This window comes from Polyodon spathula, chromosome 6 (assembly GCF_017654505.1).
Source record: "Polyodon spathula isolate WHYD16114869_AA chromosome 6, ASM1765450v1, whole genome shotgun sequence".
Lineage (NCBI taxonomy): Eukaryota > Metazoa > Chordata > Actinopteri > Acipenseriformes > Polyodontidae > Polyodon > Polyodon spathula.
The window spans coordinates 17545527-17571258 of record NC_054539.1 but is presented as its reverse complement, the minus strand read 5'-3'; the positions used below and the strand labels follow the sequence as shown (position 1 = coordinate 17571258).

Below are 25732 nucleotides of genomic sequence, written 5' to 3'. Positions count from 1 at the left end.
ATTTTGTGTGCAGCTTTGTAGCCAGTTTCAAAGCCACGATTCTGCTTCAGTCCACCATGAGTACGCAGTTGCATAGTCAGTGTGTTATAAAAGCTGCATGAAGTATATGCATATATCATGCAAGTGTGTTCTGTAGCCCTGGCAGCTAGTAATAAAGCTGTCAATAAGCAGCGTGCAGTTGCTAATATCAGAAGTCCATTTAAATTAAAGTCTATGGGGCGGGATTGGTTCCTGAGAAAACGTTGTTCATAACCTAAAGTTGTCTTTATCAGGGTTGCTAATAACCAGCATCTACTGTATATATAAAAGTCTGTATACTGCTTCATGATTTTAAGTATTTATTTGTAATATTATCAATAGAATGTAGTTGGAAATCCTGAAAGAACAATAGCAGTAGCTGTGAAAAGACTGCCACCTGCTTGAGTAATTTAGTTTGCTCTTAGTTATGAATTGAAACCAGTGCATAGCCTTGGACTTTGCATTAAATATCCTCAGTCTTTTGTTTGTTGTTAATTTTTTTAAAAATGTGGCACTGCCATCTAGTGCCAGTTTAAAGTATTAAGGTACATATTTCGCAATTTGTGCTCTCAGTGAGCTAACATCAACAACAAGTGTCAACTGATGACAGGAGTACAGTATGGGGGCAGGGGATGGGACAGGACAGGGAGGACCTTTTGAAAAAATGTTGGCAACACGCAAGTGCTGCAGTTGCAGCAAGTCTGTCTTGCGTGTGAAAAGCCCCATTGTTCATGGGAGGGTCACAGTGATCTCAGGCTATTTGAAACGCGCAGGATCTTTTTCATGCTCTTTTTTTCCACTCTGGTCTCTGATTGGTTTCAAGTACAGGGGGTTTGTAACCAGGTAAAGCAGCATAAGGTGGTAAATCAGTTTGGAACTCAGAAGAGAGTAAAAAAAAAAAAAAAAAAAAAAAAAAAAGACTGGATAAGAAAATGAGAAAAAATACAGCATCTGATAGTAGGTACAGGGCGCATGCACTTACTGTTTAAAGTTGCTCTCTTCCTCTTATGTTTTAAAATGTAAACTTTTTTTTTTTTTTTTAGGGTGTCCCTTCACAAGTCAAGCTCTGAAGATGGATCAGTAGGTTGGTACTATTAAAATAATTAGTTTTGTTTTTTGTTTTAATATAATCCTTTGATTGGATTTGTGAACAACAAAGTATTATTTTTTTCTGGAAGAGCACAGGAACATCTTAAGAAACAAAATAATAAATAAAGAAACACCTGATGGCTGATTTAATGTTTTAATATTAAACCTCTAAATGCTCATTTCTAAAAATCTGTGTTTTTTGTTAGTTACAATGTTCTTGCTGTCGGCTAAGTTTTTTTTTTTTTTAATTCAGGAAATTCACACTAGTTGCAAAAAGTAAAACTAGTTGCAAAATACGTATTGAAAAGTGGCACTAGCCTCAGTTATTTTCATTTGTACAGTGAATCCCAGACAAATCCAGCCTTCTCCAGATTATTACTGAGTGTCTCATGCAGGAGGTGATAATGTACTTGCCTCTGTGGTCAGAAAGACGCTGCTCATATTTACATTTTATAAATTTAACTCACTTTGTTGCTGTGTGCTATGTTGGCTCTGAATAGTGATTCGCACAAGGGGAATGACAAATGCATATTACCTGACCTTCAGTTTGTACTGTTTTGACTTCTGTTAATATCTGTAACAAAATAAAGATAACAAAAGCCTTTCACTCATATAAACAGCTAATGAGAAATGCTGAGAATTGTTTAGCTGTAGCAGACCGGAGATGTTTTAAAATACTTTGAAGGTTTACTACCTGCCAAAGACCATTGTCAAGAATGCAGTAGTAGCGAGCTAGACCGAAACCATTTTTTAATAAATGTCTTACGGGGGTTATCATAATTCTGTACCTGTTTATAGAGAAAATAGCTTAAAAAATAATTGTATTTTCTTTTTTACATTTCCCTTTTAAATTGTTTTAAAAGTAAAATGCATGTTATTGTAAAATATAAAATATATTCCAATACGGGAGCAAAATAATCCAGAACTGTTTTAGGATGATTGCAAACACCTTTACATGTATAAGAAAAAAAGAAAGTAAGGAAAATAAAAAAAGGCATTTGGTTACCCCTTGAAGGAAGCTTTCATGTTTTTGTAAACCTGCTGCTACCATCATCCCTGCTACCACACCTTGAACTACAGAAATTTCAGATGCTGACTTCTTATTTTCAGTATGATGTATGCTGTCCAGGGTAGCATCTTCACTTTGACCTCTGACCTATGTTGTCATGTGACTTTTTGATTTCCGGATAATATGGACCGATTTCAGATATTTGCATATTCTGTACACAGCTGTATTCTATGATTCTGCAGGTTCCATCTCTGGTTTTGTACTCCTTTTACAAAGCTGCCTTTGCCATAGTGTCAAAGCCTCATATCACAGGCTATTTGAGGCAGTGAATTCATATTCACAGGATTACAGTATAAATATTGTGTGCTACGTGTATGTGGTTGCCATATAGAGGTTATGTGACAGACAGTACAGCTTGAGTTGTTGGGTGGTCTTAAGGAAGGTTTTTTAAGGATGAGGCTTTGAAAAATGAAAAACAAAAAGGCTGAAACACTTGAAAAATGTTTCATCGACCGATTTTTAGTTAATCAAAATACTTTAAAAAACAAAAAAAACAAAACAGTTCTTAACAAAACATTTTTGTGAATAGGGTCCATTATCTTAATACTGGTCCACGTCTGTATTCTGAGATTTTCTACAATATGTTGTCCAATAAAAATTGACTGTTTCCTGCCATGAATGAAATGGATGAAACTCCTATTTTTAGTTATCGGAGTCCATTTTATTAAAACGTATTTTCATCTCATTATATAACTAGTGTCTGGGAATACAGTCTGAAATGAGCATTCGTTCAGATGTTTTTATTGTGTAATCAAGTCTGAAATTAGTGTTCTGTATGTGGTGAATTAGAGATGATCAAAGCAAGTGTATAAAAGCTGTAGTGAAACGTTCTAGACAGTTTTTCTGATCTAAGGATAACATTTTTGAAAATACAACCGGATTCTCTGCTATCTTTTTTTTTTTTTTTTTTTGCACAAGAATTTTTGACTAACATTGCTTGTTTTTTGTTTTGTTTGAAAAAGGAAAGGGGGACTGCAAGAAGAAAAACAAGTCCTTCTGGCAGAATTTTCGCAAGTCACAGAAGGGAGTCATGCGGCAGACTTCAAAAGGTACAGCCATGTGTGCTTGATGCAGTACCTGGCGTTGGAGTTTATTTGGTTTGTGAATTGTCTTGTTTATCTGTACTTGTTTTCAGTTGTATATAGTCTGTTTTCTGATGGTTGTGTCTGGGCACTCTGTGTTTGCTGTACAACTCCTTCCTCCTCTTTACTGTCGTTGATTTGCAGGAGAGGACATTGGGTATGTGGCCAGTGAGATCACAATGAGTGATGAAGAGCGGATTCAACTCATGATGATGGTGAAAGAGAAGATGATAACTGTAGAGGAGGCCCTGGCCAGGGTAAGGATACCCCTTTGCTTACTTGTATCATAAAAACAGAAACAGCTCCCCATAGGTGGCCTGAACAGTGGCCTAGTGGATCAGGCTTGGCACGGGGAGCCAGGAAGACCTGATTTCCAAGTCCAAGCTCATCCACTGACTTTCTTACCCTTTCCCCAAACTAATTTGTAAATATTGTGTAGTTAATCCATGGAAATTGTTAGATGGGCTATAGTGAGAACAGTCTTGAACACAGTCAGAACTATGTCTATATATATATAATATATATATATATACATATATATGTTTATATATATGTGTATATGTCACACACAGATGTGGTTTATACAGCTGTGGTCAAAAGTTTTGCATCACCTAGAATTTTAGGATTAAGACATAATAAAAAAATATATATATATATGAACACTGATACTACAAAATGATATCGCAAAAGTTTACCGGAAGCCATAATAGCCGTTCAGTATTTCATGTTCAGTTTTGATATATGGAAAAGTACAAAGCGGTACGTAATTCAATATGTTAACTATACATTATTCAGCAGGTTTCATTCAACTTTATGAAGCAAAGTTAGTTAATTCTATAGGGTGATGGAAAACTTGTGTCCATTGCTGTAGAATAAAATGGTTTATATATCAATTGTTTAGATTAATAAAAAAAAATGCTTTGTTCTTTATTTATTTATAAATGTTGTTCATGAAATAATTTACTGATCACAGCAGTTCGCATGGTTGCACATGTTACTTATGGAAGAATGGGATATTTTATACAGTTAGGCATTTAGAGATAAAATTGAGCATTATTTTGGCATGTGAATTTTCAAATTTGCAGAGTAACCAAAAAAAAAAAAAAAAAAAAGTAAATGTAATGACTTGAGGTTATTAAAAGAAATACAAGGGTTCTGTTTATTCAGTTGACTACATTTTGTGGTGATGATGGTGGTGGTGTTTGATGGATGTCAATATGGTGCTGTCTTTACAACATGCAGTGTGTACTCTGACCCCTCAGGCAGCTCCCTTTATTGAAAACAATTGAAATTGAGCAGTCTTTTAAATTCTTCTTCTTCTTCTTAGTTGAAGGAGTATGAGACCCAGAGCAGACAGCCCAGCAGTACTGACAATGCAGAATGGGTCGATGGATCCAATGCAAATATAACCGAGTCTTCAAACTGCAATGTAAGTACTGCATTTTCTCGTCTGCATTTCCTAAATTGCATACTTTTTTTTTGGTGTTCAAAAATGAGTAGACCAACTGTACAGCTGGATGTTGTATCGCTATATTTTGTAAATATATTTAGGAATTTCTTTATAATCCACAAATTTTACTGATTATATTGTCTTAATAAAGTTTAAGTAGTTCTGTTGAAGGGGAAAAAGAAGGTTTTAAAAATATGATTTGCTAAAGATACCCTGTTTTAAGGATAGTTGTTGTTTTTTCTTAAAAAAAGAAGCAGCATGAGTACAAGAGCCATAGTCGTATGTATGGTACAGCTGTATTTTGTACCATCCGTGGCCGTACCGTACCGAGACCTCACGGGTCGGATGTGCCAGTGGAGGGGTATGAGTTGTATGAGTACCAGTAGAGTGTTGTGTGACCACAGGGTTAGGGGGCTGAAATACAAAATGAAAGCAGGGTGAAATAAAATTGCTCAGCTTTCTAACATATGCGTTGGGATCTTACACACATTCAAAGGAAGCTGGAGTTGTGATGTTGATGGCAGGAAAAAATGTGGGTTTTGCTCCTGTAATGATTTTAATTTACTGTGCCACCAGCTTCACAGGGGCCCTCATCCAAGCATAGGGTTTCTGCACCACTAGCTATTCATACCACTCAATGCATTAACTCACCCTATTGTGAACCAGAAGCAACGTGGAGCTCAAAACTCTGCTGTGGTGCAGATGCAGCAAGTTTTTTGGATGCCAGCATAGCTGAAGCATGACGAGGGGCTATGCTTTGGGTTGTGTTTTTTGCAGAGACTGAACACAATTGTACAAATAAATCACAGGATGTGAACATTGTGATTAAATAGAGAAACATTTATGCCAGACATTCCTACTCTGACTACTAGCCATTGAAAAACTGAATATTTTACAATATCAGGATTTAATGTACTGTATTAAAGGTGGTCCTTGAAATGTGCTGAGTGTAGAAGAAGATGGGTTCATTGTGTTGAGGGAATGTAGTCACAGTTCTAGCTTCCTTTCTTGTGGTTTACAGTATAGTATGCTGTGGTATAAGCTGGCTTTACTTCAATGCAGTTTGACAGGAACACATATTTTCATTATTATCTTTTTTTTTTTAAATGTTTCCCCCGGCTACAAAGTCAATTAAGTTGGTGGCCCCCTCAAGCTGAAACCTCATAGTCTGATATAGTCCATGTAGTTAGGGACCTTGGTAGTTAAAGACCTGTTTCTTCTAATGGGTTTTAATCATTTACAGTCTTTTTTTTTTTGTTATAGTAAAATACTTCAGTATACTCAAGATGCTATTCAATCTGTTAAAATGGATTTAGATTTTTACAGCCGTGATCACTAGTGTATTGACACCATTCCTTCAATGACACAATTGTGAAAGCTCTTCCGTTCATGCTGCTTTCTTGTATAATATAGGGATGGCATGTGACCACTGTGTTTTTTGAAAACCAGTGTATGTGTGCGGTGGGAGTGTACATTAAATTAGGGTTTTCCCAAGAATTTACTAAATCAAATGCATCTTTTTTTTTTTTTTTTTTTTTTTTTGGGGGGGGGGTGGGGGCTTCAGTTGACCTTAGTGATGACCATGCACTCAATCTGATTATCTACTGTACATTATTTTAAGGTGCATTCATATTATCTGTGGTTTTAAAAAAAAATGCTTCCTGGACCTTTTCTTTGAAGCTGAAGATGAAAAAGGGAAATTAGCAGAACCTTTGAAGAACAGTGCAGTGCAGACTTCACTAAACCCACATTCTTTTGAGCATGCACTTTCTGGAAGGCTGGAAAATTTTAATCCCCAGGTTAATGTAGCTTTAAGAAACAATGTATTCTTTAAAATAGAAAGACACTTATTTTCCTTTTAAAAAGTCTTCCTCCTCCTAACAGTTAAATTCGTTGTGTATAAGCTTGTGGCTGAGTGCCACTCCCTTAGTGTTCCAGGGTCCGACCTCATCTTGGCTAGCGAAGGGTCTCCGCAGATATTTTTTCTCCTATTGCTAGAATTCCTCTGACTCTAATTGAGGATATGGAGGCCAGCAAGAGGTCAGATAGCCTTTGCCAGTGAAAACCAGGATTGTTTGATATACACAACGCTCCTTTTCTCTGCTCTTGGATATAAAATTTGCAGCAAGCTGACAATCTGAGTCATTATTACAAGTTGTGCAGCAGGCCAGTGCTTTGCAGGAGTAGCTAATCAATTTTTCTGTTATGATTTTAGTTTTTGGGGGGGTTTTTTTGCGTTTTCAGTTCAAGGATATACATCAGTTTTGGTACCAAGGCATTAAATGTACAGGTTATTGAGCAAGCATTGTTTACAGAAAAGTTAATTCATGTCCTGACTAGATTATGGCAACATAAGGAGTGAAATGTGAGAGAAGTTGTCTGGGGAAATTACAAAAGCAAAAACCTACTAAATGCCGAAACCGGTAAGTTTTAAGGACCGTCTTTTTACACACTGAAAAAAACCTTATTATGAGTAATGCAGTGGTTTATATATGAAAATGTATTTGAAAATGTATAATGGCATTCTTTTGCATTTTAAGGTAGTTTGTGCACAGTGATTACAAATGTAGAAATGGAAATCTATAGGTGTTTGTTGTGAAATAAAAAAAAAATGGTCAGGCTGTATGGTTTAAAACACTTCACTTGCCCTAGCTTGTTTTGTTGTACATATTTTGCATTATTTTTTCAACATAATTGTGATTTCAATATTTTTATTTAATCAGTTCTTCTTGTTACACATCAGGTCTTCCCGTCATATTTTTCTAAACATTTTTGTTCAGAGCAATGTTCTCTGGAAGACATATGGAGCACACATTTTTTTTTTTTTTTAGTTTCTTAGTGTTGGCCATTTCCCCTTCTTTGGCTAACCGAAGTTTTATTAAAAGGGACTGCTCTAAATGTTCTAGACATAATTACACATCAGTTAAAAATAACATTCCTCTTTGAATGACTTTGAAAAATATAAATGAAAGGCTTTATATGCACAAAAATATGTTGATGCCTTTTGGGACTTGTTAGTTTAATTCATGGTACCATTACAGTTCATGGTGTGGACTTGATGAAACTAATGGTGCATTCCAATACCGGTTTGTTAGCAGAGGTAAAGAAGCATAGTTCAGTTGGCAGCATCAAAAAACTGAGGATTAGATTGGCAAAGAGGCAGAAATCCTCTTTATAGGATATTTCTGGAGGCTCATCTGAAACACACTGGTGAAGGCAAGGTCTTTGGATGGCTGTACTGCTGCCACCTGGTGCTGCCATAAACTGGGGATGAAGATGGCTTGATATGCAACAGAAACATTTAATACAATCCACCAGAAAATAAAACATTTCCTGTGGGCTCGCTGTTTGCTCTCTTCCAGCGAAACAAAAAGGCCCACTATCTCTTTAACTCCACTTTAGCACTGTGCACTGGCTTGGTCAGCTGTTTGCAATATGATGTCATGTTTCTAAGGAAACCAGAGAAAAAAAACAACGAATCACAGAATTACTTCAGCCCTTGCCAAAATTATTCAGATTTGAGCCGTATGGATGATTGGATGGAAAATTGTCAGGAAGGCTCGATAGACAGTTATTAGCAAAGGGTTCATTTAGATTAGACCTTGAGTTGATGATACATTCAATTATCTAGTTTTGTGCGGTACTATCCTCGTCTGTGCCAGTCTTATAATTCATGCTTTTCCCCAGTAATAATGAAAAAACTGACTATAAATTCAAAATATAGAATGTGTTTGTTATTGTTTTGTAATAGAAATAACAATACATGTTTAATGTATATAACTTGTATATTTACAGCCGTCCAATTTGAGGACTATACTTTATAAAAATAAATAAATTAGTAAATAAGTATATTCTACAGTGTTAAGCTGGAGTGAGTTGGTCATGGATTTTTTTTGTATTTGTTCAATAGTTATAGGCATATAGTTTGTAAAAAAAAAAAAAAAAAAAAAAGGTTTATATATTATAAGGTTTATACAATTAACTGAAAGCTTATTCATCTGCCTGTTTTATTAGACAGATTCCACTGTGATGGTATATTACAATTACAAAGAACAGGGAATTATGGGTTCTGCATTTCTGCCTGCCATTCTTCTATAGCTGGATCCCAAAAATTACAAAATTTTACTAGATTTGTACCAGAGAATAAACCCTATGAGGTGGAAATGACAGAAAATTGATATTGTGCCCCACATTTGGTATTAGATTTGTTTATATTCTGTTGGTTCTCCATTTTTGTTAATTCTCCATGTGTATTCTAGCCATTCAATGTTAACATCAATGACAATAAAAAAGTGATAAGATAAACATCAAGGCAATTCCACCACTGGAATGCTGCACCTATTCACTTCTGTTCAACCATATTCTAGAGAAGAAATGGAAAGCCTATTTCCCATTGTATTGCTTCTGTATAGGGACACTGATTCTTTGTCATGGCCATTGGTTCCTGTGTTGTAAATATTCACAATTTCAACTTCTTGGTCATTCTGCTTGTAATACAGTACCAAAGTGAAAGGTAGTCTGGCATTATTCCATAGTGGGACTACAACACATGTCATTGTGTCATGTTTCAAGTAAAATAATTGAGTCCGGAAAAGATTTGTAACTGGTTTTAAAATGTTTGTAAAAATGTCAAAGGATTTACTACAACTTTTCTATCAGGAATGCCTTTGCTGTCATAAATTGATGGAATGCATACTACTCAGAGCTGCTTTAAGTTTATTAGGCTCTGGAATTGACTGTTGTTTGGAATAAGAAACATAGCCTTACATTTTCATTTTAAATTATGATGTTGTTGTATTACATACACGTCTATGTTGCATACATGTTTTCTCCTTGATGTCTGGTACTTGTGTTCTGTATTTCACTATCTCATTTCCCCTTGGTTCCTTCGTACTTATGTTTCTCCTCTGCTCGTCTTTCAGTCCCGAGAGCAGTCTGATGATGAAACTGAAGAGTCAGTGAAGTTTAGGCGGTTGCACAAGCTGGTGAATTCCACCCGCAGAGTGAGAAAGAAACTGATTAAAGTGGAAGAAATGAAAAAGCCCAGCACAGAAGGTATGGGCAACTGTATTCCCAGAAAGTGAACAACTTGCTTAGCTTCACACTGAAAGGGCTGTTACAGTAGAAGCATGTTTTCTTAATTTGGTGAACGATGATTACAAGTGTTTTTGTTCAATTCAAGCATTGAATAATTTTTACAAATCTCATATAAACATAGTGAAGTTTGCCCAACCCTTAATCAATAAATACATTCCCTATTTGTAGCTGTATTTTCTTTTACTTTTGAATCTATATTAAGTGTAAGTAAAATTTTTCAACTCTCATTTATGTTGTTGTATATGAAATAAATAACCTGTAAATATACAGGGTGGGAGAGCACAAGACCATGGCTCAGCTTTGATTTGTTTTGTTGTTGCTTCCTGTGCAGATCTGTGTTTTGAGAGCTCCCCCATGTGTGAGGACAGCTCTGCGCTCTACACAGGGGTGCAGAAGAAGCCCCATCTCCCCCAAGAGGACTCCTTGTCTCCCCTGCAGCAGCTCTCCTTTGAGGAGGACTCGGACAGCCTGACTACCTCGCCCTCCTCCAGCAGCCTGGACACCTGGTCGGGCCACAAGCTGGTCAAGACCTTTGGCAAGTCCAGTAGCAGTCACGGCCTTATCCAGCTGTCTAAGAAATCTGGAAGCGGCTCTTCCTTCTCCTCTGGAGTAGAGGGCTGTGGCGAGGAGGACCAGGTTCAGAAGGTGTCACGTTCCATGACAGACGGCGAGATGAGGAAGGCCTTGAGCCCAATAAACCATGCGGTAAGTAGCGAGAGCATTTACGGCTTTTATGGCATGACCAGGCCCCAGCACCACTTGCTGGTGTCCCTAGAGGAAATCCAGAGTGTCAAGAAGCAGGTGCATCTCAAGAAAATGGACACCAACTACTCCTATTTAAGGCACTTCCTCTACCAGAGGCCCACTACCAAGATGGCAGCGTCTTCGCCCTCCCCAGCTGACAACGACCTCCAGCTGTTCCAGGAGAAAGCTAAGGGGCGTGGCAGTGGAGGCGTGGGCGGTGGCTTTCCTATCCGCAAGCTGAGGGGGCGGACGGCTGTCAGTGAGTTTAATATCACCTATGTGGTGGAAAGGAGCCTCTATGGACACCTGAACTGGTCTCAGCTGGTACGGCCGGTGGTGGACAGGACACTGAGCAAAGCCGACCAGAATGATCTCCGGCGCTGCCTGCTAGAGGAGGAGGGGGAGGCCGACATGAAGTGGGCAGCAACTGTGGACCGTTGCACGAAAAGGGTGCTCTTGCGCATTCAGCAGAAGTCTGTGAGTCTGTGAGCGGGTCCCACCCACCCCCTCTAATTCGTGTGGCTTTTCATTTTCTTATAAGGTTGCAGAATTATTGTTTCTTTAGGTTCTGTGTTGGGTTCTTACAACACTTAAACCACATTTTTCTGTTTGTTTGTTTGTTTTGCATTTGCATCATATTGAGGCTAAACCAGGCAGTTGTTTACTGAGAAGTGCCCTGACATACTATAGGGCAAAGCATAGGTGCAGGTTCTGTTTCAATTTAATTGTTGTAATAGATGTTTTCATGATGTGATCCAATGTCTAACCAGAGCAGGACTGAGATAACTAGAACTCAACATATTGAACCCCTTAGCCAGATTGAATCCAGTCCCAGAGGTAAGCAAGGACACTTTGAACTTACACTTCCATGAGAAGTTGATTATTTCTGCAGCTCGTTGTGTGGTCATTCAGGCAAGCTATAGCTCAATCCTACAATACATTTTGTGACCGAGGAACAAGTTACCTGGCCTCATTATGCTCTCCACTATAAACCATGGTTGAAACAGGACCACACTGGAAATACCATATATCATCTCGAGAAGGATGTTATCGGGTTTTTCAGATAGAAGTTTATGTATGAAAACCATAGAAGAAGCTAATTTTAGATGTAGTTAAATCATGATAAGGACTGTTATTGGAGCAGTAAATCTGCACTTTAGATAGCTTTTGAGGGTTAGATCAGCTGCCCCAGGTGCTTCTGTAGGCTTCTGATTCATTTCTGTACATGGAACCAGGCTGGGCTAATGCAGAGGAAGGGAATCTTGTTTACTTGCACATGCTTTTTAAAAAAAATGTATTTGTATTTTTTATTCCTAGCCGCTACCTTTTATCTCAGTTAAACTCCTAAGAGGGAAATCACAAGAGCTGTTAGTGGAGACCAATCAATAGAAACTCTTCTACTTGCAGAATCACTGTTTGCCGTTTATATGAAGGTGTTGAGAGCAGGCTTTTTGTTCTGCAACCTTGAGGAAACTGAAATGTCCTTGTTGTATTCAGTGGAAGTGGTCACTGTTCATGGCCAGGTCATTCATTTTTATTATTTGTCCCTGTTTTCTATTTTACCTACAAAAATTTGCATGAATTTACTGATGCAGATTTATTTCTCTCTATATGCATGACCATTCCATTGAATATAAAATGTTATTTCCTCCGCAGACTCTAGTTATGTCGATGCTTTAGCAGTACTAAATTCTATGGAACGTAAGTACGGACCATTTGTGCCACCAACACAAATGTTTCTAATATAATCAACAAGAAATAAACACTTGGACATTATTATAATGATCGCTTCTTTTTTTCTTAAGTCTTATGCTTAAGCAGCAGTATGCTTAAGTCATGGTGTACTCGGTATGATACTGAAACTTAGCAGAAAAGCTTTGTCATTGTGTACAATTCACAAAGACAATATTTAGTTTGCTTTAAACTAAGTTTATATTGCTGGTGGCTTAGAGCTTCTCCAGTTCCATCTTAACGTTTTGGAATGTCAGAGCTGGATGCAAAACTAACTAACAATTAGGATGACGTTTCATCTGCTTTCTTATTTTCAAGTCTGCTGTGTTCCTGCGTGGATTAGAGAAAGTTTTGAGAACACAGCAACAACCTTAACCATCAACTCTGTACAAAGTCCTGCTAGAAATTAGAGGCTTCAATGTATTCAAAGCTGTAAGAGCAATTATAAACGGCCATAGAATGTGATGTTTATAGAGACTTATAGTTTGTCAAAATATATCTTCTGGGTAACCACAAAGGACACCAATTAGAGGAAATGGCTTTAAAAAAAGATAACTGTCGGTGTGCTGTGCACATTATTCATCTTCAGTATTTGTTTACTGAATTGGCGTGAAACCAATCAAAATGCAACATCGCATAGAACTGACACAAGGTCAGTCACTTCCATTTTACATGGCATGAAACATGGTGCTATCTCACACTTTGTTTTCAAGGGTGTTAATCTGTTGCTCTTGTTTTGTTTTAACAAAACTTCTGCTCTTGTTTCTAGAGAACCTGTAGCTTTGGAGGATTTGACTTGACAAATAGATCACTTCAGATCGCAAACAATGGCTGTGAACAAACAGTAAGTTGGTCATAATTATACTGGCAGGCTTGAGAGTGGTGTTTTGTTTTACTTTGTTTGTTTGTTTGTTTGTTTTTAATGTATATAAAACCTTAAGGGCTTAATATTCAAGGAGTAACCTTGCTCTTTGATTCTGTGTGACCCAGGAAGCGATTTACAGGGAAGTAGTGAAGTCTCCCACCACATCCAGGTTATCCCTTGGTAAGAAGGTGAAGTCTGTGAAAGAGACGATGAGGAAACGAATGTCCAAAAAGTACAGCAGCCCCGCATCTGAACAGGTTAGTCCTTCTCTTCATGAGCTCGCACAGAGCCTGGGATTGATTTTAACTCCAGCAGCAATCGCGTGCGCACAATCATCATCATGACTAATCTTTGGAGGGTTATGAAAGCAGCTTTAATTGTAACTGAAGTGCAATAAAAAAAGAGAAATATTAAGAAAGCAGGTGTTTCCAAAACCAATGCTGTTGTGGACTGTTTCGAATATGTAAAACCCAGTTCAGAACAGTTTTTTTTTTTTTCTCTGGTTCTTAATGTGTTTGTTTATTTTCTGTGGATGTGAACCAAGATTTCTACCAAAAAAAAAAAAACCTCACGTTAAAACGGACTGATTTTAGACATATTCCACGCATTTTTGCTGTTCTGTCCTCTTCACTTTTTCCAGCCTCTCTTTGTAGGGCATGCAGTTTAGCCACTAGATCTTAAGTATGGATTACTGCAGTCTTCAGCAACAAACTCAGAATTACCAAACTGCCAACCGCGGTATAGCTGCTTTAAATAGAAACACATTCCTTTTGTGATTGTAACCATGGAGAATGCATATCCCTGGCGACAGAGATACAGAGGAGTATGCTTGCCCCATATTTTTTACATGAATGTATATGTGGGACAAATACACTCTTCGTCTTACATATTCATAACCGTGTTTTCATTTTTTCATGAAAAAAGCTTATTCTAATATGGTCGTTTTAATTGACTGTTCAAAATTTTTGTTTTCTGTAAATGTGATGTTCTAAAAATAAGTGCTTATACATTTGTTGAGCTTTAGTGCCATCTGCTGGTTGTTGCAGATTATGCATCATTTCACATTTCAGTGTCAATAGTTAACCAATACATTCTCTTCTTTTCCATGCAAAGGAGTCAAATCTTGATGGGATGCCCAGTTCCCCTCAGTCCCAAGATTTGCCAGTCACAGATTCGCTGGAGAAGCCCAAGCTGAAGGCCGGAGGGTCTGTGGAGAGTCTGAGGAGCTCTCTAAGTGGGCAGAGTTCAATGAGTAAGGGTGCTGCTGTGTCCAGTCTAATATGACCTGTGCTGTCTCAGTGGTCAAAACATGGTTAAAAGCATTTCTATAACCATAGAAATAAGGATTTTTCTTTAAACAGGCTTGCAGTGGCTTATTTACACGAATCATACTTAACTACAATATAATCATTACAGTTTTAGTTATAATTTGTAAAATTATTTCAAACTTTACCGCTGTCTCATATACAGTACACTCTCGCTATAACAAACCTGTTGGGTCCAAACCATTTGTATGTTGTATCGTGGGGTTGATTATAGCGAAAGGACAATCAAAAATGAAGGATAAACTGTTGGAGTAAATTGATGAGATCCTCAAGTTTATTTTTATTATCTTTAATCAATTTTGCTTTGCCGCATTGTTGCTAATCAAAGTAAAAAACAGGACTTTTTGACAATCTGTATTCATGAGAAATATATGCCTGCGTTACTGCTTTTTTCAAACGATCTATGTAGTTTCCAGTTTTGTTGCAACACAAAATTATTTTAATTTCGGAGGCATAGTTACACAGTGCTTATTATTTATTAAGACAAAGAGTTGACTTCACTGCATACTGACGGGGATGTTCACTGTGTGTTTATCTTTTTTTACATATTTTTTTTAATTTGGGATCGAGGGGCCAGGTTTTTTATAGCAAGGGTGTACTGTAATTGAAAGACTCAAGCATTATAACTAAAACAGCCTCCAGGAGGCACTCTCACTAATTCTGACCACAGATGTCATCTTTTAGATATTAGTTTGGCTTTGTAATTTTACAGCGTTTAGACTGATTTAACAAGGGTCCCTTTTTGTTGGTGTGTAAGGATGAACACGGAAGCATTTCCAAGATGAGATCAAAGTGGTGCGAGGTATTTTTTTTCTTGATCGCTTTCCTATCTGTATTCTTCTCCAAAGCCATGCTTATGCTTTGTGGTTTGAAGAGTCCCTTTTTTTCTTTTCATATTTCGAAGAGGCAGGGCAGAAAAGCTTTATGTATATTTTATTATTTAACTCTGGATGTCCCAAACCTCAAGAGTGTAACACTTTCTTTAGATCTAATTTTGTTTCTTTTTAGAGTTTCACCGCCATTTTCACCATTGGCTTTTAGCCTGCCCTTCACTTACTTTGACAAAACATTGATCTGGTGTAGAGTGTTGCATTAATGCAATGCTTATTTGGCTTCTGGGTCCTAGGCTCATAGAATCCTGTTCACATTCAACAGTCTGTCCTCACCACAAGCCCAGGATTCTGGATAACACAATGGATAATGAGGATGTTGCCTTCAGGATTAGTTTACATAGATGGCAGAAAAAAACACGAGTCCATTAAAGTTATTCCTGGAATGGCTGCATTTTCATTTTGTACATCTGTTGTTTTTTTTTGTTTTGTTTTTTACAGGTCCTGCCCAATAAATGTAATCAGAAAACTGTGTTTAATAAAAAAATAATTTAAAAAGCACAGTCCAACAGCTAATTACTGTTACTGTAAATGTAAGCAGTGAACCAATGAGTTTTTATTTCATGTGGTTTAGTCAGACTTCTAAAGAAATAATAAAGAGTTTGGCAGGTGTCGTCTAATGACAAGGACAAGAGACATGGATTAACTGCTCTTTGATCTTTCTCTTGCAGGCGGTCAGACAGTGAGCACAACGGACTCTTCCGCCAGCAACAGGGAGAGTGTGAAGTCTGAAGACGGTGATGACGAGGAGCCCCCCTACAGGGGTCCGTTCTGCGGCCGAGCCCGGGTCCACACAGACTTCACTCCCAGCCCCTATGACTCCGACTCCCTCAAACTCAAGGTACACATCCCATTCACCCCACTTTTTTCTTTCAAATACAGGAATGAGAGTGTGCTTAATAAATTGATAAGTACTTAATAATGTTTCTCTCCTAACTATTTTATTAAGTTATCTAGTCACATATATACATGCGTGTGTGCAGTAGGTTACAATATTAGCTAATCTACTTTGGGAAAGTATCCTAAAAAACAACGTGTGCTTAATAGAAATACAGTAGTCTCCACATATAGGAACACCCCCCAAGAGAACACTTCGGCTTAGAGAACAACCTTGTGGTGAAACAGGTTTTTCCCCCATTGTAAATGCTCCACATAAAGGAACAGAAACTTCGCTTAAGAACACCTTTTTGGCACAGATGGCGATTCATTGCTGTTTTGTAACTGGATAACTCGTCGTCATCAAACTCAAATTCAAATGGTTTATTCAGTCTTTTCAAAACCAACTTTTCATCGCACGAGTAATCTAGAGCTGCTGCTGCCGCTGCAGCATTTTTCCCACGTGTGTAGGGGTGCCGTGTTGATAATAACTATTGTGTTCAAATTCCTTCTTGCATTCATAATTACTGTTCGAGCCGCTGCTGCATTTGTATCGTATGTAGGGGTGCTTTGTTAATTTGTCAGTTTTATTATTATTGTTTATTAACGTGCACCTGCCTGTTGCTTTTCTCTTATTCTGTTTGTTTCATATGCTGATGCACATGCGTCATGACATAAGTAATAAATACAGTTGTATTTATTCATTCATATCGTGATTGGCCCTGGCATATTGAATCCAGTGGTCAACTCTGTCTTAGAGAACACTTTGGCTAAGAGAACACTTTGCTTGCTTCCCGAGGGGTCATTTTAAATCCAAAATGTCCTTTTCTAATTATCAGAAAGGAGATGTCATTGACATAATCAGCAAGCCTCCCATGGGCACCTGGATGGGTCTGCTGAACAACAAGGTGGGGACGTTCAAGTTCATCTACGTGGACGTGCTGAGCGAGGAGGAGGAGAAACCCAAGAGGCCAGTGCGGAGGAGGAGGAAGGGCCGCCCCCCTAAACCCAAGTCAGTGGAGGATCTCCTGGAGCGCATCAACCTCAAGGTAACGCCAGAAAGCATCTTCATTTCAGACATACTGTGAGAAGAAACTGTGTTCTTCTATCCCGAAGTAGCTATTTTATTTTAATTAACTACATAAATAATTCAGGAAGCGGATGTGTCTCTGTGTCCAGTAATTGGTATAAAACCACACATTGGCCTTCCGAGGCTTGTACTGTAACATTAAAAATAAAAAGAATGTGAACAGGGTTTTTGTTTTAAGTTGCTTAAACAGTTCAAGATACAGTAATGTAGTTGTTGCCAAAAAATGTAGTTTTATCCAATCCTAATATGAAAAGTCAGCTCTGTAATGTAAGGAATATTGAAGTGATTAAACAGTTAACATGGAAAAGTAGCAGCAGGAAAAACATATGTTTACAGTTAATATTGTTTTTGGGAACCCAAAATAATCATCAGCTGGTTTTGGTTGAGAACATTACTCATGATGCTTGTGGCTAGGTTATTATTCACAAGGGTAATGTAATTGTTAGCGTTTGGACCTGTGGAGCTCTTACATTTTAAACATTTTGCATTGGTGTACTTAAATTTAAGGAGAACGCCTATTACTGCTGTATTTAATGCAAGGTTTCTTAAGAGCTGTAGATCTCCATAAATAGCAGACTTCACAGACCTAAATAAACAGTTTGATGAAGACATTTAACAAAAAAATAAACAAACACAGCAGGTGTGTAAGAAGGAGGAAGGAATCGAGCTTGGCCTGTGAACATGGCTATGCAGAAGACATGCCCCTATTCTTATATATGTAACGTCTAAACACAAACACAAACCATTTTTGTGTTGTTTGTTTAAGAGACAACAGGATGTGTAGGAGTTCAATTTGTGGGTTGTGGTGTTCTGCTAAAGACCTGGTGTTTATAGTACTAAAGGTGTATAGTACTAAAATACATTATCAGTATGAACACTTTAACCAAAATGACAGCGTCTCGATTCTTAAAAAAAACAAACACAAAAGCACCCGTTTGAAAACCCTGCTGCTCTTGTGATATACCGTGACTCCAAAAGAAATCCCAGGGAATTGTAAAATCCCCAGTGGTATAGGGGAGTCACATCTTGGGTATTCTCTTTCCTTTTGGACTTTATTTGGCATTGCTGGTGTAGCAAATGTTTGTTTAGAGGCTGAAACAATGGGTTGATGGATCTGTAAAATGCAGTTCAAATGTACAAATAAAATAAATACAGGCAATCACAAAAATTGAAACGAAATAAAAATAACCAATGAGCCTGCTGGTGATAACCAACAGGTTACCATGAACACGCTAAGTCCAGGTCATCTCCACCTAGGCACACATTAATTTGTGAATATGAAAAAAAGCCAGTACAATGAGGAGGATTTCAACTATTTGGTCAATTTCTGATTGCAGCAGCAGCAGAGATGAACGCTGTTGTGCACAATGTAATGTGTTGGCTGATCCACTGAATCGCCTTGTTGTCACACCTTCCCCCAGGAGCACATGCCAACTTTCCTGTTCAACGGCTATGAGGATCTAGACACTTTCAAGCTGCTGGAAGAGGAGGATCTGGGTGAGCTGAACATCAGCGACCCTGAACACAGAGCCGTTCTGATGACTGCTGTGGAGCTGCTGCAGGAATATGACAGTAAGGGATCACAAGTTGTTGGGGAGGTTGGGAAGGGTGGCGTACCCTCTATGCCTGTCTGCACATAACATTTAAAAAAAAAAGTATTCCAAAAAGTTGATTTATTTTATTTTGATCAGGATACAAGCTTTTGTGATTTTTCTTTTACTTTTTCGGAATATGCAAGTTTGTCATGTTGACCATGTCTGTTATGATAAGATCAGTCTATTAGATGATATTATAACATATATTTATAAACACGTTGCTGATGTATGCATTTTTTTCTTTTTTTTAATTTATTTTTTAGGTAATAGTGATGTGGAGAAAAGCTCTCACTCAGGCTCCCAGGAGACACTCCTGTCAGATGGGCAAGGCCTGACTGGGGAGTCTCCCCGGGACTCTGGCTGCTACGAGAGCAGTGAAAACCTGGAGAACGGTAATGACATCACCAAAACACAGTGACATACCACACTTCTATTTGTGCCAAAGGGCCCTGCCCACCTTATCTCTTCTGCCATGCTTCAACGTAGAAAGGAGAACATGCTACTGCTCCTTTGCTTGGTCTTCATTTCTTTGCCATATCTTTTTTTGCTTCATCCTCCTCTTTTCTGCGTAGTGGTGTGGCGGACACACACATCCACTCATCATTGCTGCATTACAAAGACAATCCAGACAGCAGTCTCGCTGTGTTGTGTGCGTGAGGTGTCTTCCATTTGTTCTGGTTTCAAAAGGAGAAAGGACTGCACTCTGAAACCCATTGCTGTTCAGCCAAGAGTAGCATATAGCAGCTCAGGACAATGACTAAACTATCACAATATTGAAGATCAGCATGGTGTAACCTTCTTAGAAAATTGGTTCAGCAAAAGAAGACGCTCCCCAATATTTTTTTTTTTTTTTTTTAAGTATCAAAATGAGTGCTGTCAAAAGCTGTCTTTATTGTATAATAAGATGTGGTTCCTGCGTTGCCAAGAGATGCCTATGTTCCTCAGTTTTCAAATAGCTTAGCACACAAATAAATGTACAGTGAGGAAAAGGTTGCTACATTTAGGTAGCATTAATCTAAACTGCTCATTGCACAGTGTTGGTGCCATCAATAATTAGACGCAATAGAAAAAACCTCCATTTAAACTGCATTAATTATTCTTGGTGCAACAATTCTGTGAATGTTTATAGGTCCAGCTAAGATGTAAAGATGCCAGAAACAAACTGTGAATTTCATTTTAGGATCGTGCTGTTAATAGTTTTGTTGGGTTTTGGTTTTTTTTAGGTGGGATTTTAATGTTTAACACCATCTTATCATGTGCTTAAAAGAGTTAACTATTGTTATATGCAAATACTTTTCAACAATAGTTTAATAAAAAATACAGGTTATCTATATATAAATGAAACTGCCGTATTTAAAATTGTCATATTTAATTGAGCTGAGGTTCAGTGTAATAATACAAATTACATAGCTATGCTATACTCAAGTAAAAGAAGGTGACTGCTTTAAGCCACAGACAAGCTGCTGTTTAGAGAGTCCTTGAAAAGAGTTTAAAATTGCATCTTAAATCCTTCCATATATATATATAGCTCCACATCTAAAGGATGTCTGAGACCTTTACACAGTGTTTGTCTAAACGATTGTGTTCATTTGTCATGGCAGAGACTGATTTTAGTTCTGGAATAAAACCCATTTGTGACTTAAATATAATTTTGTCTGCTTGCTTTTTTTTCTGCTGCAACCTCTCGTCATCCTCTTGACTCTGCTTCCCATCAGCTGTACCTGTCGCATGATTTTCTTTTACATTAAGTTTCATCCTAGCAGTGAAGGCATTGCTTTACTCTCTGAGCATGCTTGATACACTGCCACTCTTGGCATCAGTGTACATCTCTTGGTATGAATCATGAATTTTAATTCCACATAACAATAGAAGTTGTAATATGGTGGAATAACCAAAGTTTCTAGAAATAATGTTCAATGTACTAAAAAGAAACATTTCTTTACAAACTATACTTGCCTCAGATTGATGAGTGGAAACAGTACTTTTTTGTAATATTGAAAAAGTGTTCTTTTAACCTTTTTTTTATATATATTATATGATACCAGTAATCAGAGAATATATCTGCACTTGAAATTAAGAGTCCCACAAAGCTTGGTCAATTTAACCTTGTTTTGATTTTAAGGTCAGCAACACAAGAAACAAAGTTAGATATCAAACCTATCAGAGTTATCATGGGAACAATACAGTCATCCTTTGGGGATGGCAGCTTGAGTGTGTGTTTGTGATGCATGTTTTGTTTTTTAAAGGAGATGCAACAGGTTGTGCTGACATTTTGCACACAGCACAGAAACACACCATGAGCCCTTAGTTAATGACAGATGCCAGTGGTGAAGTCAGATTGTTTTAGTTGGAGTTGTACTTTCAGTTGTTGGATCTCCATTGCAATCCTCACAGAAACCACTTTCAAACACTCACTGAATGTAGAAAATTGGCAGTATACGTGAGAGAGGTGAACTGAGACAGACACACAACATGTAAATGGTCTTGTCTTGACAGGATCAGATGAGACCATCAGATTGATGAAAAGTTGCTTCACACTCAATATTTCAAACATGTTAGAGATGTCTGTTTTGTGGGAATGACGATAGAGGTCTGAAGTCTGTATAGTATGCCAACACACTGACTCCCTCTACATAATAAGTGTGCAAAGAATTTTAATTGTTCTAATGGGAGAAACAATCCTTCCATGATTACTTCCTTTCAAACATCCCTATATTTTCATCAGCTTTTGTCCTATACAGAACCATGTAAGAGGTTAGGTGGCAGCCTGTAGAAAGAATGAGGTTGAGAATGAGATTCTGTAAAGAAACTTTGGTCTGTGTGTGAATAATTAAACATGTATTCAGTCATTGTATCTTAGCTGTGTCAGTGTACACAGTTTTAACATTTTCATATCAAAATAAATATTTTCTGACGTTGTTTCTTAAACTGACTGGAAGGAAATTTATTATGAGCCATTTAACTTTTTACTACCGCAAATCTAGACTATCACAAAATATATTTATTTTTGTTCAGGGTAGATACAGACTACTGAGTGTTTGGAACATAAGCTAGATGTAAGCATGTAAAAACCTACAAAACCAATTTCTCTTGATTCAATTATCCCTGTTACTTTTAAAGCTTGTACACTGCTACATAATCTTTTACTATTACTGCTACATAGTCACAAAGGTACTATAGTTATTGTCTGAAGCAGAAATTAAGCAACTCTTATTTTATAACTTTTTAAATATTTCTGGCATACTGAAGGATTATGACTTGTGTGTTTCAGGTAAGATCAGAAAAAATCTGTTGTCCACCAAATCCTCTGCAGAACCTGTATCAAACAGCCACCAGTTGGTCAACTACCCCACTCTTCCACCGACAAATTCCACCAAGGCCTTGCAGCATACCAAGAAGGAGTGCAAGTTCAGCAAGCGGCATTTCCCCAAGCCTTCCGTCAAGTCCTTCAACATCCTCAGCTTGAAGAAGAACCGCCGCAGTCTGCTGGTGCCTGTGAGCCGCAGCTGTGAGAATCTGGGCGGACAGCAGTTGGCTCAGGACCTGTGGAAACGTTCTCGCTCGCTAGGGGACCTCCATAGTGAGCAGAGCTCTGAGAGCAAGAAAATCCATAGTTTGGAGTTCAAAGTAGCTAGGCCCATCAGTATTTGTGCAGACACTTTGTGCGACCAGGGCAGCAGAAGGCAATCCCCCAGCACTACCGGAGGGGGAGAAACTGAACCGAACTCATATTTGAATACAATAGAACTAGATACAAACTGTGACCCTCAGTCGCACGTAGCTTTACAGAACTCCGTAATCATGAGTGATTCAGAGCTCACCAAGACTGACCCAGAAGAATCTAGAAGCCCAGTCCCCCAGGCACAAGCCCCAGAGAAGAACGAAGTGAGGTGCGACACAAAGACACATTCCAAAAAGCCATTGCAGCCTCCTCCAGTTCCTGACAAGAAATGCAGGGAACGCTTAGCTAATGGCCTTCATCATCCAACCCTGATCCTCCCTACTGCAGATGCACTCTCTTTACCCTTAAAAAAGGCCAGTTCTTCTAGTCCAATTGACTGTAGACCACCCTTTGCCTCTCCCGAGGAGGAGCCAGGCACCCCCCCAGCTACACGGCCACCTTGGCTCTCTGATCTCCCAGAGACAGCTTGTCTGCAGATGCATGGTGTCAGATTGGGCCCAGCCTTGGGAAGGAAGATCCCCCACACAAGGGTGGCTGACCTAGAAATGCTGCTTGAGGAAAGGTTAGAGTCTGAGGGGATCGATCTCACTGAGGAGCCTTATTCAGACAAGGTAAGTGCTTTAAGAGTGGATGACATGCACACCCTGTCAGTTTACCTGTATTGTGAGTCTCTGGATCCTGTTCAGAAAGCTTTAACTCATGAGTTTGTTTTAATAAAGCGGCTTGATGTCCTTTTCGCCACATTTACAGCTGTGCATTTTGAGGTCTAGACCTATAATAATAAAAAAAAAAAAAACATGTATTGGATCACATAGAGCAGTATTATTTTATGAGCCCCTTACTGCATACAGTTACAATTATAATATTACCAGCTTGCTTTTAGCTGTTAATGTTATTGGGCCTCCCTTTGTCCCTGATGAGGAGAAAAGATTTTGGGTGGCTTGAACTTAAATATGGGCGTGCTGAAACCCAGTCACTTGCTATACAAATGTTATATAACAGCTTCAGGACCTTCCCAATGCCTATTTTTGGTAATGTAAAACTGAAGCAAGTATATGAGTCAACAGACAACAAAGATGTCTTCATTCTTTTGTGTAAATCTCAGCCTTTATACACAGAACAATGTAGTTTGTGCAGCAAGCTAATTGTGTAATTGTGATTAGTTAGGATGGCTCCAGTCACAAAGTATGAGGTAAAAATCAGCTCAAGAAAGTCGAAATTGAGATACACAATTGCATACAGGGGGTTGGACAAAAAATAATGAACACTGTAATACTGCCAATAGATGAGCATCTGTCACTGATTTAACAAGGAGTTACAATTGTTGTGTGGCAAGTCCAAAATGATCACTTCCTATAATTTCTTGAGGGAAGTTGAGGGCTGGTAATCCATGGCAAAGTCTAAACTCTTGAGGCCTATTTGCACCAGCCATGGTCCATATTTTGAAAGTGTTTACTCCTGTTTCTTGAAGTTTACGAAACTAGTAAAATAATTGAATGCACTCAAGTTTTTTTTGCTGTTACATTTTCATCATTCAAAAAAATACTTTGATGTGTAATACTTTGAAAATATGGCCCCATAGGTTTATGCTGTTAAATCCAACAGTTGTCTGCATATTCGACGCCAAGTGCAAACAAAACAGATGGCAAAGCAAATAGTTTGTAAACTCAGTGCTGAGTCATCAGAATAACAAGGCACATTAAGCAGTTGGTATACAGAAAGGATGATTTGAAATATATTTTTCACTAAATTGTCTGGTTAACATACCATTACATTACTAGTATCAGATTTTATATTTAGTTGCAAATGAATGTGGTAGCCTAGGCAACATGATACTACAGCTACTAGACTGTTGTTTTAAGAACAGACTTGGAGAAAATGTTATTTAGATAACTAGGAGGTAAAGCTGTGTGCAGTGAATTTTATTAGTGAGTCGTGCCAGACAACCACATCTCTATAGCTTAGTATTACAGAGACCATAAGATGTATCAAGTTTGATGTGATTCACTGGTGCTTATGTTATCAGTCTTGTCATGTTCTCAACAGGTAACATCTTTTGACAATGTGTAATGTATCAGGTATAGAGAAACTGTGTTCAGGTAATCCCTAAAGCTCAGGAATGTTTTTTTTTTTTTTTTCATAACATATTAGATTGGAGTGTAAACATTCTTGAATTATTTGCTATCTGTTGTATGCCATGCAATGCTAATTTTGTCATATTCAGGCATTTTCCTGGGACCAGACTAAACTGACAGACCCCTCCCCCAAATAATTTATAAATAAATTGGAAAGTTTAAGCATCACTGTAAATATAAATTTTCGTCTGTTACACACTGCTAGAAACATTAGGATAGAGTTGACTAACATCACACTTAACGATCACAGTGAGGTCATTTCTTGAATATTTTATAGCTTTTTACACTTTATATAGCTAGACTGTCTGGGTTCTTTAAGCCAAAAACATCTGTCAACAAGATGGCTAATATTACAAGAAATTGGATGATTCAGGTTGATACTGTTAACACTAGGGATGCCAGCTCTAATAGTGCTTAACCTACAGATGTAAAAGCACGTACGTGTGTGTGTGTCTATATATATATATATATAAAGGCATATGTGTATACCTGTATACAGTACCTATAGATCACAATAACTTACATTTTTGTGCGTCTGTGTGTGTGTGTGTTTTGCAGCATGGTCGCTGTGGCATTCCAGAATCCCTGGTGCAGAGGTATGCTGAAGACCTGGAGCAGCCTGTTAACGATGTGGCTTCAAACATGGACCGAGTTCGGGTGAAGCAGCTTCGGAAACAGCACCGCATGGCGGTAAGCATGCCTTATGTTAACAAGTAACAAGTATCCCCTGCCCACTCTATATAATACAATGTATGTACAGGTTATATATATATATATATATAATATGTCTATAGAAGATGTATAAGTGGAAACATTCAAATAACATGCTCAGTTTCACTGAAAGTGAAGGGTTTATTGAACTAGTTATCTGCCAGTGTGTGAGAACTACTGGTATCTCTCTAAGGTGGACAGAGCTATACCAGAACAGTGGGTGTCTGTCAGAAACAGACGTATTGCTGATTGCATGTCAAACATATCGACAGTATTTGTAAAC

At 38.0% G+C, this 25732-nt stretch overlaps 1 protein-coding gene across 5 annotated transcripts in view; it reads left to right on the top strand.

The window, feature by feature from the left end:
- Positions 1–25732, top strand: part of LOC121316947 (SAM and SH3 domain-containing protein 1-like) — a 330556-nt gene that overhangs the window by 301765 nt on the left and 3059 nt on the right. For all 5 annotated transcript variants that reach the window (XM_041252344.1, XM_041252345.1, XM_041252348.1 and 2 more), the window contains exons 5-19: positions 1062–1102; positions 3139–3225; positions 3403–3515; positions 4586–4687; positions 9631–9763; positions 10137–10510; positions 13050–13124; positions 13271–13402; positions 14259–14397; positions 16032–16201; positions 17076–17285; positions 18748–18898; positions 19185–19313; positions 22193–23214; positions 25297–25428. In XM_041252344.1, the coding sequence (XP_041108278.1) occupies positions 1062–1102; positions 3139–3225; positions 3403–3515; positions 4586–4687; positions 9631–9763; positions 10137–10510; positions 13050–13124; positions 13271–13402; positions 14259–14397; positions 16032–16201; positions 17076–17285; positions 18748–18898; positions 19185–19313; positions 22193–23214; positions 25297–25428 (3010 nt within the window). The remainder of the gene's footprint in view (positions 1–1061; positions 1103–3138; positions 3226–3402; positions 3516–4585; positions 4688–9630; positions 9764–10136; positions 10511–13049; positions 13125–13270; positions 13403–14258; positions 14398–16031; positions 16202–17075; positions 17286–18747; positions 18899–19184; positions 19314–22192; positions 23215–25296; positions 25429–25732) is intronic.